The 15979-nt window shown below is 40.9% G+C and overlaps 1 protein-coding gene across 3 annotated transcripts in view; it reads right to left on the reverse strand.

Annotated features, from left to right (window-relative positions):
- The window catches only part of HIPK1 (homeodomain interacting protein kinase 1), a 47478-nt gene extending 31785 nt beyond the window's left edge, over window positions 1–15693 (reverse strand). Inside the window, exons 1-2 of one of the 3 annotated variants that reach the window (XM_030869099.2) lie at window positions 15554–15693; window positions 4013–5090 (exon numbers count right to left, since the gene is read on the reverse strand). In XM_030869099.2, the coding sequence (XP_030724959.1) occupies window positions 4013–5088 (1076 nt within the window). In that variant the 5' untranslated portion in view covers window positions 5089–5090; window positions 15554–15693. Of the gene's footprint in view, window positions 1–4012; window positions 5091–15154; window positions 15401–15553 lie in introns of those variants that run through there. The other 2 variants (XM_030869101.3, XM_030869098.3) reach the window with 2 other exon arrangements.
- Between the last annotated feature and the right edge of the window lie 286 nt (window positions 15694–15979).

A 15979-nucleotide genomic window follows, 5' to 3' on the forward strand; every position in this document is an offset into this window, starting at 1 on the left:
CCTTTAGTAGGAAAATGGCATTAATTGTACTTTGGACATGGTGACTCTCCTCTTTGAAGATACATCCCATCCTTTGAGAACAAATACTAAACAGGCTCTCACTGCTATAACCAGGAGGTAGAAATAGCAATCCTTCCATTTTGATTTCCCAACTTCAAACTCCTTTAAATTGAAAACTTCCACCTAAGTCATAAAGCTCTATTTCACTGGAACCCAGAGCAAGCTAAGGTTGGAATCACTTAACAGCACAAATCATTCTCTGCTCATCTTCATGAACACTCTTGTTTCTTCCCACCCATCTCAGAGGCATCAAACCAAATAAGAGATGTTACATAAAGTCTAACTTCCTACATCTGTGGCTTAGGTGTTAACTGTGGTTTCAGTGTCAGATGAAACTGGATTGTTTGTTTGTCTAGGATAAACTGAAAATATGTTTTCCTTATCTAGATCTTGTCCTTCCGTACATAACAAAGTGACCTCAGCTTTAAGGCCAGCTAGCCTGTTCAGAATGGAAAAGCATTGAGCTTGTAAGCATGACAAACCTTTGTGCCTAAAACTCAAGCCCCAAAGACAGCAACTTTTCTTGGAATTAGTCTACATTTACATTTACAGTGGGCTAGGAAATAAAGTACTTTATTTTAGCTGCTTGAATCATTTAGCTGTGCCCATGGCCAACAGAGACAGCATGGTGGCAAAAATTTACATCAACTGATAGTACTTTGGCATGTTATCAGCAAGATGAAGCAATGTAAACAATGCAATGTAAAAAGGAGGGTAAGAGGAAGGCTGGCTCTGGAGCCAGAATGCTTCAATGGTCAAAAGGATTTGAGAGGTTTTCTGAAAGACAAGAGGGTGAGGATTTAATGGACTCTAATAAAGCAACAATGCAACATGCACAGGACCACTGTGGATAAAATTTATATAAAGAAGGAATGCCTGAGCTGCTATTCTACTTGCTCATCAAGTATTACTGTGATAGAGCTTTAGAAAACTATAAAACTATAAAAAGAAAACTATAAAAAGAATAGATAAAAACAGATTAGGGTGGATTGGAAGACAATGTTGTTAAGACGTCAATACTGCGCAAAGTGATGTGCAGACTCAGTGAAATCGCTATAAACACCAATGATGTTTTTTTCAGAAATAGAAAAGTCCATCCTAAAACTCATATAGAATTTCAGGAGACTCCAAAACAGCCAAAACAATCTTGAAAGAAAATAAAACTAGAGGTCTCACACTTCCTGATTTCAAAACTTATTACAAAGCTACAGTAATCAAAAAAGCATGGTACTGGCATAAAGACAGACATTTAGAACAATGGAACAGAAGGGAGACCCCAGAAATGGACCCTCATATATATGGCCAAAGGATTCTGACAAGAGTGTCAAGACCATTCAATGGAGAAAGGACAGTCTTTTCAGCAAATGGTGCTGGGAAAACTGAATATCCACATGCAAAAGAATGAAATTGGACCCATACCTTATACCATACAAAAATTAATTCAAAATGGATCAAAAACCTAAATATAAGAGCTAAAGCTATTTGAAGAAAACATGGGGAAAAGCTTCATGACATTTGTTTGACAACGATTTCTTTTTTTTTTTTTTTGCAGTATGCGGGCCTCTCACTGTTGTGGCCTCTCCCGTTGCGGAGCACAGGCTCCGGACACGCAGGCTCAGCGGCCATGGCTCACGGGCCCAGCTGCTCCGCGGCATGTGGGATCTTCCCGGACTGGGGCACGAACCCATGTCCCCTGCATCAGCAGGCGGACTCTCAACCACTGCGCCACCAGGGGAGCCCTGACAACGATTTCTTGAATATACCAAAAGTATAAGCAACAACAAAAAAGACAAATAGGACTTCATCAAAATTTAAAACTTTTGTGCTAACAACACTATCAATATAGTGAAAAGGCAACCCCATGGAATGGGAGAAAATATCTGCAAATCATATATCTGACCAGGGATTAATACTCAGAATATATAAAGAACTCCTACAACTCAGCAACAACAAAAAAAATCCAATTCAAAGATGGACAAAGGACTTAAGACATTTCTCCAGAGAAGACATACAGATGGCCAATAAGCACATGAAATGATGCTCACCATCACTAAACACTAGGGAAATGCAAATCAAAACTATATGAGATATCATTTCACATACATAAGGATGGCTATTATCCAAAAAAAAAAAAAAAGAGAGAGAAAGAAAATAACAAGTGCTGGTGTATTGGTGAGGATATGGAGAAATTGGAATCCTCATGCATTGCTGGTGGAAATATAAGATCATGCAATGGCTGAGAAAAAAGTTTGGTGGTTCCTCAAAAAGTTAAAGAATTAACATATGACCCAGCAACTCTACTTCTAGTTTTATACCCAAAAGAATTGAAAACAGGGACTCAAACACTTGAATGCCAATGTTCATATTACATCATTATTCACAATAGCCAAAAATGTGGAAACAACCCAAGTGTCCATCAACAGATGAATAGATAAATAAAATGTGGTATATACATGCAATAGAATATTATTCAGTCCTGAAAAGGAATGAAATTCTGATACATGCTACAGAATTTCAGAGATTAACCTTGAAAACATTATGCTAAGTGAAGTAAGTCAGACCCAAAAGGAGAAATATTGTATGATTCCACTTATATGCAATATCTAGAATAGGCAATTTCATAGAGACAGAAAGTCAAATAGAGGTAACAGGAGTAGGGGGTAGGAGGGTGGAGTAGTTACTGCTTAATGGTTACAGAGTTTCTGTTTTGGGTGATAAAAAACATTTGGAAATAGTGGTGAAGGCTATACAACACTATGAAGATACTTCACAACACTGAATGGTACATGTTAATGGTAAACTTCATGTTAGGTAGGTTTTATCACAATTAGAAAAACAAAAATATGTAGATGGCATATTTTCTGAGTCCCTATACAGGTTAAAATGTCCTTACATTATTTTCACACATAATATAAAATTCTTAGTTCAGAATTTCTATTTCCTCAAAATTTATTATAGGCATTTGGCATGTTGGACATATCTCTTGATAAAACTTATTTTGTGGGTTATCTTTTTTTATTGTTTCACTTCGTGATTGGGTGAGTGTACAATCTGTGTTTAATGCACGACCATTAAAATAAATATCAGATTCTTTAAAATTAATAACTAGACAGATAAATGACGTACTGAGAAATAAAAGCTCATTTAAAGACTTTCCCGTCTTCTCTCTTTCAGTAATGCTCCTTGATTACAGTACAGACAAAATTCTACATACCAACATTTAAGTTCTGTCCCAATAATTATTATATATTGAAAAGGTAGCTTTATTAGAAGTATCAATATGGAAATATAAATCACTAAAGTATAAGGTGTTTGGGTCAAGGCCATTTTAGGATAACCAAATAAGTTCATATGCAAATAAGTTCAAAGGACTATGGAACCAAATAAGTTCATATGCAAATAAGTTCAAAGGACTATGGAGAATATTAAAACGAGAAGAGACCTTAGCAATCATCTAATCCAATTCTATCATGCAAGAAAGAAAATGTAAAATAATAAAACGTTGCTAGAGTTAAACTTGGAATTATTCCCAAGGCATCTTACCTGCCAAGAGAGGAACCTGGGAAAAATAGCAGCATATGCCCAAATTCATCACATATAAGTAAACATCTTATATATTTAAAGATACTTTAAAATGGGAAAATTAGGTATAACGGTAGTAAAGAAGGAACCAGATGCTACTATAATTCAACTAGGAACAACCTTCAGAATCAGACTGAATTAATTTTTCTAGAGTTAAAATTTCAGAAATAAAATAATGTTACATATAGGAATGCCACACACATGGAATATTAAATACTAAATATATTTAGGATAATACTAAAGTATATTATCCTATTCTGTGTTGAAATCTGTAAATAAATTAATTGTTATACGTAGCCCTTTGTAATATATGTTAAATATAAAGACAGATCTCTAGTTGAAGACATGCTCTTTAGCATTTGCCACTTGCCTGTAGTAACGTGACTGTAAGTAGGTTGAGCACACAGCTTTGGAAACGTGACTAGCAGAACCAAAGTCAATGACCTTCACTCGGTAGGGTTGGCGCACTGGATCGACCAGCATTATGTTTTCAGGCTTAAGGTCAGCGTGAATTAGACCAAGGCTCTTGAGCTTCATCAGGGCTGTGGCCACCTGCTGCAAGATTGGTCTGATGTACTTGAGTGGCAGTGGGCTAAACTTGTTCTGCTTTAGAAAATCATACAAGTTCTGCTCCAGCATCTCAAACACAAGGCAGGTATGATTCTTATGCTGAAAGCACTCATAAGAACGGACAAAATTATACTCATCGGCATTTTCACTGCTTAGGCGGGAAAGGATGCTCACTTCAATCTGTCCTTGTCTGGCATAGGAGGGGTGGTTCTTCAAGATTTTAATAGCCACAATTTCCTTGGTGCTCCGCTTCCAGCACTTAGCCACCTGTCCAAATGTTCCCCGGCCTAAGAACTCCAAGACTTCATAGCTGTTTGTCATAGAGCAAAGGATCTCATGCTGGACCAGCTGGTAATCCCCTTCTCCACTGGAACTGCTACTCTTTGTGGTCACAGTGGTGGTCGTGGCAGCGGCACCCACCACAGTCCTGTTTTGCAGCATGAGAGGGGGATGTTCTTCTATGATTTGCACGCTACCGTTGCTGTCAACTTCCTCACTTTTTCTTTTCAATCCACATTTTTGATATGGCTCAAGCAAAGAAACGTTGCTTCTGTGAGTCAGGGTCTGGCTGCTTTGGAAGGTTGATGTAGCAGCACTGGCAGAGCTATCAGCAGCTGTTACAACAATATGCTCCACTGCAGGAGCTGGGAGGAGGAGGCCCTGGTCGTAAGCAGGGATGTTGAAATTTGCTACCTGGTGAGAAGAGTTGGCTTGCCCTTGTGTGGCTGGGAGGGTTTTGCTGTGGGTATAGTATTTGTCGTTGCTGCTCTGTCCAGAAACATCCCAACCAGAAGGCTCTATTTTCAGTTTCTTTGCACTGCAGAAGGCACTCGACGACACTGATGGGGGGGAAAACACCTGCAGCTGTGATGCCATACCTACACCAAGAAAGAGGAAGAATTAGGCCCTCAATTTTATACAACCCCTCAATTAGTATATCAGAAAACTTTCAGTTTAGAAAAAAACAAGTAAACGTATATCTGGCTGAGGTTTTATTTTATACATTTTCCAAAACATGTTTCCTATTATAGAAGGATAAACTTTTTGGTCTAATTACACATCCTGAATCACTTTTTTGAGACTCAGCAATAATAGGACATACTGTTAAAAGAGTATGAACATCTAAGATGGTTTATAAGATAAAAACAACAATAGCTTAGATGATTGATCACTTAGTATATGTCAAGTGGTAGTCTAAGCACTTCATACACATAACTCATTTAATTCTCACCACAACCTTTTGAAAAACATACTATCATTATTTCCATTCTACAGATGAGGAAACTAAGACACAGACTGGTTAAAAGAATTTGCCCAAAATAACACAGTTCTTAAGTGGCAGCACTAGAATTCAAACCCAAGCTCTTTGGCCCCAGAGTTCATTCCACAGCTGTCTTCATTCCTGCCCTGATTAGCCCTTAAATCAATTATTTAAAAGTAGACATAGATGACATGCTTATAAAATTCATAGATGAACCAGATTTGGGCAGGATACTCAATATTGCTAAGTAACAGGTCCAAAAAGATCACAAAGAGCAGAAACCATAAGGTAAATCTAGCTGATGACATTTAACACAGATATTGACTTCCTACTTAGGTCCAAAATCTGGCTAGCACAAAGCACAAGGATAAGAGATACAAGGTTTCACAGGATCATATATGAAAAACACTTTGTTAGCAAGAGAAACATTATGTAATAATGTTCCTCTCCCCTCAAAAGCTAATTCAATCTTAAACTATATTCACAGAAAAAGTAGTGTCCAGAATGTAGCAAAGTGAAGGCAACCCACTCTGCTCAGATCACAAATAAAACAGTGTCTAGCTCTGCCCACTATGTTGTAAAAGGACCACTGATAAACTGACCAGAAGAAAGTAATCAGGATGAGGCAAAGCCCAGACGGGATCTTCTGAAGAACCTAGGGAAGTCATCCTTAGAAAAATATGGGGAAAAGTAATAAGAACTGCCCACCTTTCTGTCCCTGAATGTCCCACAGACACCTCAAGCTCAATAAGCCCAAAGACTAATCCCAAAGCTAATATTTTCAGAATAAAGTCCAAACATTTGACCTAGCATACAAGCCATTTCATATTTATCTTCTTCCTTCTGAATCACATAACCCTCAGGTGCCTCGGGCCTCCACACTAATCCCTCTTCTCTTGCTCCACATGTTCCCTCTTTTCACTACTTCCCAGCATTAGTCATCTGCGAAAAAGTAACAAATTTCCCTCTCTAACCCAGACTTCTCTCTTGAACTCCAAATCCTTATTTTCAAATAACCACTCCACACTTCAACTTGGATATCTCAGAGACATCTCAAATTCAAAATGTCCAGAATTAAACTTCTGAGCCTCCACCCCACGCCCAGTTTTTTACCTCAATTATGAGACACCATCATGCATCTAACACCTCAAGCTAAAAAATCAGGGAGGCAATAAGTCTCAGTTTCCTCATCTATAAAATGGTGAATTAAATGATTTAATACACATGACATGCTTAGTGCCAAAAACTCACTTAATATTATTATCCTGACTCATTCCCCTCCCTTGTTTCCCTCTCTTAATCCCCATATCTAACCTATAACAAATCTTATCTACTTCCTAAGCATATTTCAAATCAGCCATTTTTTCTCTACCCTTATTGGAACCTTTCTAGTTCAAACTGCCAGGAGCCTCCAAACTCATCCTGAATGCACTCAGGGGACCTTTGCTTTTAAACTATGTATTATATATTGGAGGACTGCTCTTTGTTAACCATCTCCCTCCTTCTGCCTCCAGGGTCTTTCATTGCTTTAGGGATAAAATCCAAAATCCTCAACTTGCCTTAATAAGCTCCCCACAAATCTAGTTGCTGTCTTCCAAAATCTCCCCACCTCGATTCTTCCACCACTCCAGTCATACTGCCCCTTCTTTCAGTTCTTGGGAGGCCCTCTATGTTGGAGACTCTCTGCTAGGAAAACTGTTTCTTCCCTCCCTCCCTCCCTCCCTCCCTCTCTCTCTCTCTCTCTCTCTCTCACACTCACACACACACACATACACACACACTCCCCACAATCATCACCACCACTGCATTCCCACAACACCCTGTACCTATCTTATAACATTATTTATTTAATGTTACATCCCCGGATACTGTAAAAGTTCCATGAGAGCAGGTACCATATCTGTCTTGTTCTTTTGCTTTTATCACCAGAACCTACCACAGACTCTGACAATATACAGACACTCAGTATTTGCTGGGTGATTTGACCACTGCCTACCAACTTCATTTCTACTCCCTACTACTCATGTTAAATTGCAGGACTCTCAAATGCTTCTTTTGTTTTGGTTTTTTGACATCCCTCTCTTTTATCTGTGCAGTCCTTGAGATATGGGGGAAGCCTCCACTCTAGTACACACAGTGTAATTTTATTAGTCATAAGAGAATAAACACACACAACTAGAAAGGAAGGAAACATGACAAGGGATGTTACAGAACATAAAAAAACAAAGTGTACATTTCTTTGTGCTTGAATGCAACTAAAAACCATCTGCACTGGACCAGATAGCTAGAAGAAAGAACAAACCCTCAACCTTCAATTTCTAAAATGCTGTCTGGATTTACTTTAAACAAGAGTTTCTATAATTTATATGAACCTTGAAGAGAAAAAAAGTATAAATTAAAAGAATGTTATTGCGGGACTTCCCTGGTGGCGCAGTGGATAAGACTAAGCGCTCCCAATGCAGGGGGCCCAGGTTCGATCCCTGGTCAGGGAACTAGATCCTACATGCATGCCACAAGTAAGGAGCCCACGTGTCGCAACTAAGGAGCTCTGGAGCCACAACTAAGACCTGGAGCAACCAAAATAAATAAATATTTTAAAAAAATGTTATTGCAATTTAACTCCTAGGTTACAGATTTACAAATCATCTTATTCTACCTATATCACTGACATAATACCAAACTATAATAAGAGAAAAACTGAAATCAAGTAGTGCCTTTACAAAATTTACCTATTAATATATGCAAAAATATTTCTTGTCATAATATCAAACTAATTTCTGAACAACGAAAAGGAAGCAAATTTCTGAAATTTGTTTTCCATCGTATATTTGTTGAGTTACTACTTTTAACAATCAAAATACATAAGCACAACCTCATGTACCTAAAAGTATTTAGTAAAAAATTTGAATACTATACAAAATTTGCAGTTTGTAGCTATGTATAGGAATATGGGGGCTTATACTGAAAAGAATTCATGAAATGTAGCTCCAAGTTTTTAAAAGTATGATGATCATAACTGGATACTTTTCAAAAGTTTTCTCTGTTTACCAGAGGAATGTTAATGACAACCTTTCACCCAGTGAACAAAATAACAGATACTGATGGCTTCAAATTCACACTGAGTACTGCAAAAAGCACACGTTCTAGGAAACTGCTCCAAAAGTTTAAGTATATAAATAAATATAATAATTCTTACTCAGTAAAACAAACAAGTCCACCCATAGGGAGATAACAACCCAGAATTTCACTGGCCTTCCCCCCAGCAAGGGTGTATGGTACTGAAGTCAATGTCATGCCACCAGGACTCTTACAGTGTGGCTGAGACTCAGCCTGACCTCAACAAGCACTAGGTGAGAAGAAAATACAGAATCAAAATTGCCTAGAAAAATCTATACTCTTATTTATATAACACTCTGAAATTCCGCTAAAAACAGCCATTTCTAAACACGAAATAAAGATACTATGTCCCCAAAAAATTTTTTCTTTTTTTTTTTTTTGCAGGGGGTGGGGTGGGGGGGTGAGAGGCAGTTTTCTCCCTAGGCTGAGACTTCCCAAACAAAACCATGGAATAGAATTAACATCTGTGGGAAATTTACAATGTATCACACTCCGTTAAGCACATTACACTATTTTCAATTCACATGAGAACAGCTCCCAATAAATTAAAAGCTAACTTCCTGAAAATGTTTCCCCTCTTGACTCTAGCAATAAACTAGTCTTTTCATTTCAAACCTGACTTTCCAAGGATTTAACCATCGAAATATAATGACAAACTTTCCCACTGCATTAATCCCAAACTAGAACAAAAGGCAAAAGGCTACTGGTACTTGTACGTATTGCTAAAAAGAGAATTGAGTCTTGCTAGACTCCAAGGCTTTCAAAAACAGTCAAATTAACAGCTTCTCCACTCCCTGTCATGGGCACATCTATTTAACAACATTTACTGGGTGCCCCATCCTCTGGGCACTACAGTTAGATAATCTTACCATAAAGAATTCAAATATTATAACTATGAATGAAATAGCTGAGTATGACAATGGAGGTAATCATTTATCAGTGTTTTGCCCTTAGTCTTGACTAACTTCCATCTTTTCCTGGACATACCAATAATAAATTCCTAATGCTTTTGCTTGGAGTCATCTTTGACTTTTTGATACAATTTAACAATAGATGATCTAAATAACCTACCATCAGTACTGCATATTGATTTCTTCCTCTAGCACTTGTCCTCAGCTGACATGTACACAGATGTACGTATTCTCCAGCACACTGATATATAAAGAGTATTCATATCATTAAAGTGGGTAAATAAGAATACACATTCTGGAAAAAGATAAGATTGGGAAGAAAACTCTCACTGGAACACCAAATATCTCCCACCTACTGCACAATCCTGCACTACTTAGTTCAACAGCCTAACTTTCCCAAAATGGTACTCTCTAGCCCTTCTCAATTCATTCTTCACCTTACAATTGAAGGGTTTTTTTTAAGGTCCCTTCTCAATTCATTCTTCACCTTACAACTGAAGCTTTTAAAAATGCATTATCTAGCCCTCATTTAAAACTTTAGGATAGGGACTTCCCTGGTGGCCCAGTGGTTAAGAATCCGCCTGCCAATGCAGGGGACACGGGTTCGAGCCCTGGTCCAGAAAGATCCCACATTCCACAGAGCAACTAAGCCCCTGCACCACAACTACTGAGCCTGCGCTCTAGAGCCCACGAGCCACAACTACTGAGCCCATACGCCCCAACTACTGAAGCCCGCACACCTAGAGCCCGTGCTCCACAACAAGAAGCCACCGTGATGAGAAGCCTGTGCACCACAACAAAGAGTAGCCCTTGCTCGCAGCAACTAGAGAAAGCCCGCGTGCAGCAACGAAGACGCGACGCAGCCAAAAATAAATAAATAAAATAACAAAATAAAATAAAAACTTTAAGATAAAGTCCAAAATCTCTAATTTGGATTGTCAAGCTTTATAAGATCTGGACCCTGATTATTTTTGTAGCCTCGTTTCACTGACTCTTTCCCCCAGGCACTCTCTTTTCTAGTAATTCGAAATGTTTCTCCTGCCCCAGTTCCTTCATACATAACATTCTCTCTCTGAACTTCATTTTACCCTGTCTTCTCTTCTTTTAACTACTACTTATCCTTTTAGCCTTTACTTAAAGCTCACTTTTTCAATGTGGCACAGGCTGTTGGTCTGGACCACAATCTACTTTCTCCTTCATCCCAGGCACAAGGCTAGACAACATTTTACCAGTCCCTCCCTCCAATAAAAAGTGACGTATGAGCCTTTAGTGTTCCACTCCCTTTCCACCAGGAGGAACCCATGGAGATCCAGTTTCTGCCCTGAGACAACACTCAAGGGTTGGCAGAGCAGCAAGATGGAAAGAACATGGGTACCTGAATGATCATGTAGAGCAGAGTAACCTGCCCAGCAGGAATGCTCACTTCAACCTGGAACATTTACTTTAGGCTGTTACATGAGAGAAAAACAACTTTCCTTCAGCAAGACTGTTTAGCCAGCCCTACGCTGACAAATACTTTCAGGAAAGCCTTCTCCAGACCACTAGGTTAGATTTCCTGATAAAGGCTCCCACAGGATCCTCTACTACAGAAGTAGTAGCACTTACCACACTTGTACTTATTTATTTCATTTATTCATTGAACAAACATATTTTGAGCATCTAGTATGTCTGCTGGCACTGTTCTAGATCCCAGGGATAACAGTGGTTCCAGATGGACAAGATCCCTTATCTCCTGGAGTTTACTTTCTACTGGGGAGATAAACACCTCTTCTCCAAGAAAATGGCAGCTAGTGATAAATGTTATGATGAAAACAAACACAATGACATGATCGAGATGGTGGGAGGGGGAGAGATACTCTTTGGTGGTCAGGGAAGGCACTGTAGGATGGTGGCACTTAAAGCTGAGACCTAATTGACAAGAAGAAGCCATCCCAGTGAGAGAACAGTTAGTGCCAAGATACATTCTTGGTCTATCTGAAGAAGAGACCAGAATGGATGGAACGGAACAAGGGAAAAAATAGTAGAAGCAGAACACAAAAAGGCAGACAACGGCCAGAATACATACTGACTTGCGGTTGCTCTGGATTTTTATTCTAAGTATGACTATTTGTAGTCATACTTAGAATAAATAAATAAATACTTATTTAAAAGTTGACTTCTCTTCTAAACTGCAAGTTCCATGATGGCAATTCCCAACAGCAGAATAGGTATCTTCTTCTTTTGTATCATCGGCATCGATCACAATGGCTGGCACACAGCGTGTGTCAAATGTTTGCTAGAATGAATGACTATAAAGAGATCACATTACTGCTCCAAATATAAACGTAAGGGGATCTCAGAAGTCATTCTGGCTAAATTAGAGAAATACTCACATGAGATAGAAATTATAGTCTGTTGTCTACAAGAGAATACTTATTCTAAGTATAGTGATACAGAAGGAAAAAATAAGCTTGAAACCCTGAGGACGGCATTTGAATCAAAGTTCCCCACCCCCTTTCCTGTAGCACTTCCTTCACATGGAACCATGTGAAAGAGCCAGTTCCTCAACTAGTATGCAAAAATAGGGTGTGGAATAGGTGGTGGTAGCTGACAAAGAAGGAACTCTACAATTCTATGTAATTTACAGCCATTTAAACCAATTCTGTAATATTTTGGTAAACTGGCTGAGTGGCGTTTTCCTTCTAGGCAGGATATTTTTTCCTAAATTTCAATTGCTCTCTTAGATTTATTTGGAATGAAGAATCTATAGCAACAGAACAAAAGAAAAGTGTTTTTTGTATTTGGTAAAATGGCACTATCTTAGTATGTGCACAGGACAGTCTATAAGGTCTATAAAGTTTAGAATAAAGAAAACTATACCTCGGAGTTTCAATCATAAGAAAAATGACAAATTAACAAAAATGACAAATTAGCAAATCAATATGAAACATAAACACTAAGATAGAACCCTGTTTGGATCAGCCAGAAAAGGCCTAAGGAAAACAGGACTCAACTAAGGTAACGACAGTTTGGCAGATGGAAGGTAGAAGGTCTTAGATGAATGAGATAACTTTTGCCAGTATGCCAGGGGATATGGAAAAATGAAAAACCATTTAGAGTAATGCATTTGATTGGAGCAGAAGACACTGGCAAAAAAAGTACAGGGATTCTAACGGCTAAAATGGACCTTAAAAGACTTTCTAAAACCCTGTAATTCCAAGATGAGAAAAAGTAGACCCAAGAAAGCCAAACAAGTTTTACACAGAGCTAATGAGTAGTAACGCTGGCAAAGAATTCAGGTTTTCTGATTCTTTTTCATTAAGTATGGTGGGAAAGCACTGTACAAGGCACTCTTAAAGAATCCAAAAGAAATACACCTAAGTTTCCCTATCTTCAAAGAACTTAAAATGTTGCTTAGGTGATATGACACAAAAAATATATATATAAAAACAGGATGTAAAAATTTTTAAGTGCCAAATTATGCTCTACAAAAATACATAAGGCATTTAGGGAGATAGGAGATTAGGAACAAAAACTAAAAAACAAAAAAGGAAGCGAAAAGCAAATCAGTGATTGTTGAAGTGGTACTTGACAGAAAAATTATTTTGATGACTTGTGTTCAGAATGGCATAACATTTAAGGGAAGAAACTGGGGAAGAATTAATAACTGTAACTTTTTAAAAAATGGATTGCTTTATATAGTCATGAAAATGAAAATAAAAGGGCCAATCAGGAAGTTCATGTTTGCAAAATTACTTCAAATTACAAAAGAATCAGTTACGATATATAACTAACAACAAGCTGCACAAGTTCCAACTGTAAGAAGTTTATAAGGCAGTTTTGGCTCACTGATTTCTACCAACACAACCACTGACTAAGCTGTGCTTATGAAAACAAAACCAGAGAATAAAAGAAGTCTATTTTCCAGAGAATTGTGAATGTTGAGATTATCTTTTTTTCTTTTAGGAGAGAGTTCTGGCTTGGTTTTCAATCTCAAGTTACCAATCAACTTGCTCTGCAATCCATAAAACTACAATGTCCAAAGACAGGATAAACTATTCATGAAGATATCGCCAGCAAAAGTCCTACTTACTAATCAGACTCAGTATGTTTACAACATCTCATTCACCATTCTACTGGTAAGATGTTTTACTGGCGTGGCTGCCTCCAGTTCCAGCCACAAGTACTTTACCAAAATATCCTTCAAGCCTGGAACAGTGTCTTAAAGTCAGTGATATCTTTCATCATACCATCATACCAGTTTTATAACACAGAACCCTGAGATGATTACAGGTATCTCCAAAATCACCAGCTGAATTAACAACTATTATATGTCTTGTTAGTAGATTTTTAGATGTTTTACAGAAAGCTTTAGACCTACATATGAAAAAGAGCTGGTAAAGATTTGCATTCTCTATAATCTTAAAAAAAAAAAAAAGAACACACTACAGACCAGGAATCAAAAATAGCTTTACACACAAACAAGAGCAAAACTCTAGGTTCTACTGAGGGCATCAGCCACTTAATTTAAACCCCACTTCATCAGAAGAAGGAAGCCATGCTGCTGTTTTCATCAGTTACCAGGAAACAAATAAGATAAAGGACAGATTGGGCAGAAGAGTCTACAGCTGAAATTAATATTTTGATGCAATGACTGAAAATTCCCACAGTGTCACTAAGAAAAAGCATCTAGGGCTGCCTCAAAGAATATCTACAACTGAGTCAGGGGGTTAAGTGGAGGAAAGACACTGGAGTTTGGGGTGTTTTTTTTTCCCTCCTCTAGCCCCTCCTCCCTTCCCCCACCTAAACAGAAAAGAAAGCGCGCCGAGCGTAAACACAGGCCACAGCTCACGGTTTGTCACCACAACAAATTGGAGGTTAGACCAGCGCTCTTGGAGACCGAGCCCCAAGTCTTGGTTGCTAGGCACAAAAAACGGCCTCTTTCCCACAGACCTGTGAACAGCGGGGGGCCTTACCAAGAGTTTTGGTTGTTTCCCCGCCCCCCTCCCTTTTTTTTTTTTTTTTTTTAAACGACAGCTTTGGGAAAGTGGCGTCAAACAGCAAAAGTTTCCCTTTGAGCCAGACATCTAGATCTGCCTTGCATAGATATACATTAGGTGGGCCGGTCCCACGCAGTCTCCACCATCGTTACAATTTACCAACCTAACGATTAAATAACAGCAGCGGAGAGGATAGGAGGACTCCCACACCCACATCTCCGCGGCCGTCCGTTCCAGACACCGCTTCCTGGTCCCCAACAGCACAAATAACCCCAAACACGGCACTAAGCAGAGCTGTGAAATTCACACGCACAAGCCACACACTGGGAACCGGCCACGACAGCCGAGAAAAAACCGGCCGGGTGAGAAAACGCCAGGCGGTCCCCTGTCATCTGAGGACAACAACACGCCCAGGAGAGAAGTGGCAGGACACGGGGGAGTTGCCCCGAAAACAAGCCCGCAGCCTCCCCACTTTCCTGGGAACGCTATCCCCTCCGCGGCCGTCACCGGCCGGGGCGCAGGGCTCGGCGCCTGGTCCCGGGTGGGGTCCGCTGAGGGAGGCTCCCCCCGCAGGCCGGGCACCCCGGAGAGCCCGTGGCCGGCCCGGCCCCGCCGCGGGAAGCCGATGGGAGGTCGCTCCCTGCCAAGGCCACTGCCCCCCCGCCTCGACTCACCGCCGGTGTGTCTGGTTCTCAGCCGCGAGCTGGGGCTGCAGTGAGGAGGCGGCGGAGGAGACGAGATCCGGGGCCCCGCCGCCGGATCATCATACCCCCCGCGCGAGCCGGCCCGGGCCCCGGCCCCCGCCCCCCGGAGCCGTCCCCGCGCCCGTCCCACGGGGGGAGCCCCCTCAGCCTCCCCCCAGCTCCGCCGCCCGGCCTCTCGCCGCCGCCGCCGCCTCAGCACCGCGCGCTCCCGCCTCAGCCTCCCGCTGCCGTCCGGGGCCACCGCCGGGCCCCTGACTCCGCAGCCGCCGTTGTCGCCAGACTCGACGAGCTGAGCGCCGAGCGGCCGCCCCCATCCGGCCGGCCCCTCCTCGCGGGAACTAGTCCCCAGCCCCGCGCCATGACACCTACTGAGGCGGAAGTGTCGGAGAGCGGGCGGGTTAGGATGACTTCATAGTACTGGTGGGAGGGGGAGGGGAGTGGGAGTGGGAGTGGGGCGGCCTCCGTGGGGAGCCAGCGTGGATCGAGTGCGGGGATCGGCTCCCCGCCCCCTCCTCACGGCCGACTCCGCGGTGATTTAAAGGTGCTTGGTGGCGGTGTGGCGGTCCAGCTTTAAAATGTCATCCCCGCCAGTGTGACATCACCACCGCCTAGCGTGACACCCCCAGAGATTGGACAGCGCGCGGGGAGGCAGTGCTTACCGAGGAAGCCCCCTGCTGGTGAGGAATTACCTCAGTTTAGGCTTTGATGTATCCTTGCAATCTAGGGACGTTCTAGCTGCTTGACAGCGGTGTATAGGATCTGTAAGCCTCCACACGCATTAGGAGCCCCTGAGCG

This window comes from Globicephala melas, chromosome 1, assembly GCF_963455315.2.
Source record: "Globicephala melas chromosome 1, mGloMel1.2, whole genome shotgun sequence".
Lineage (NCBI taxonomy): Eukaryota > Metazoa > Chordata > Mammalia > Artiodactyla > Delphinidae > Globicephala > Globicephala melas.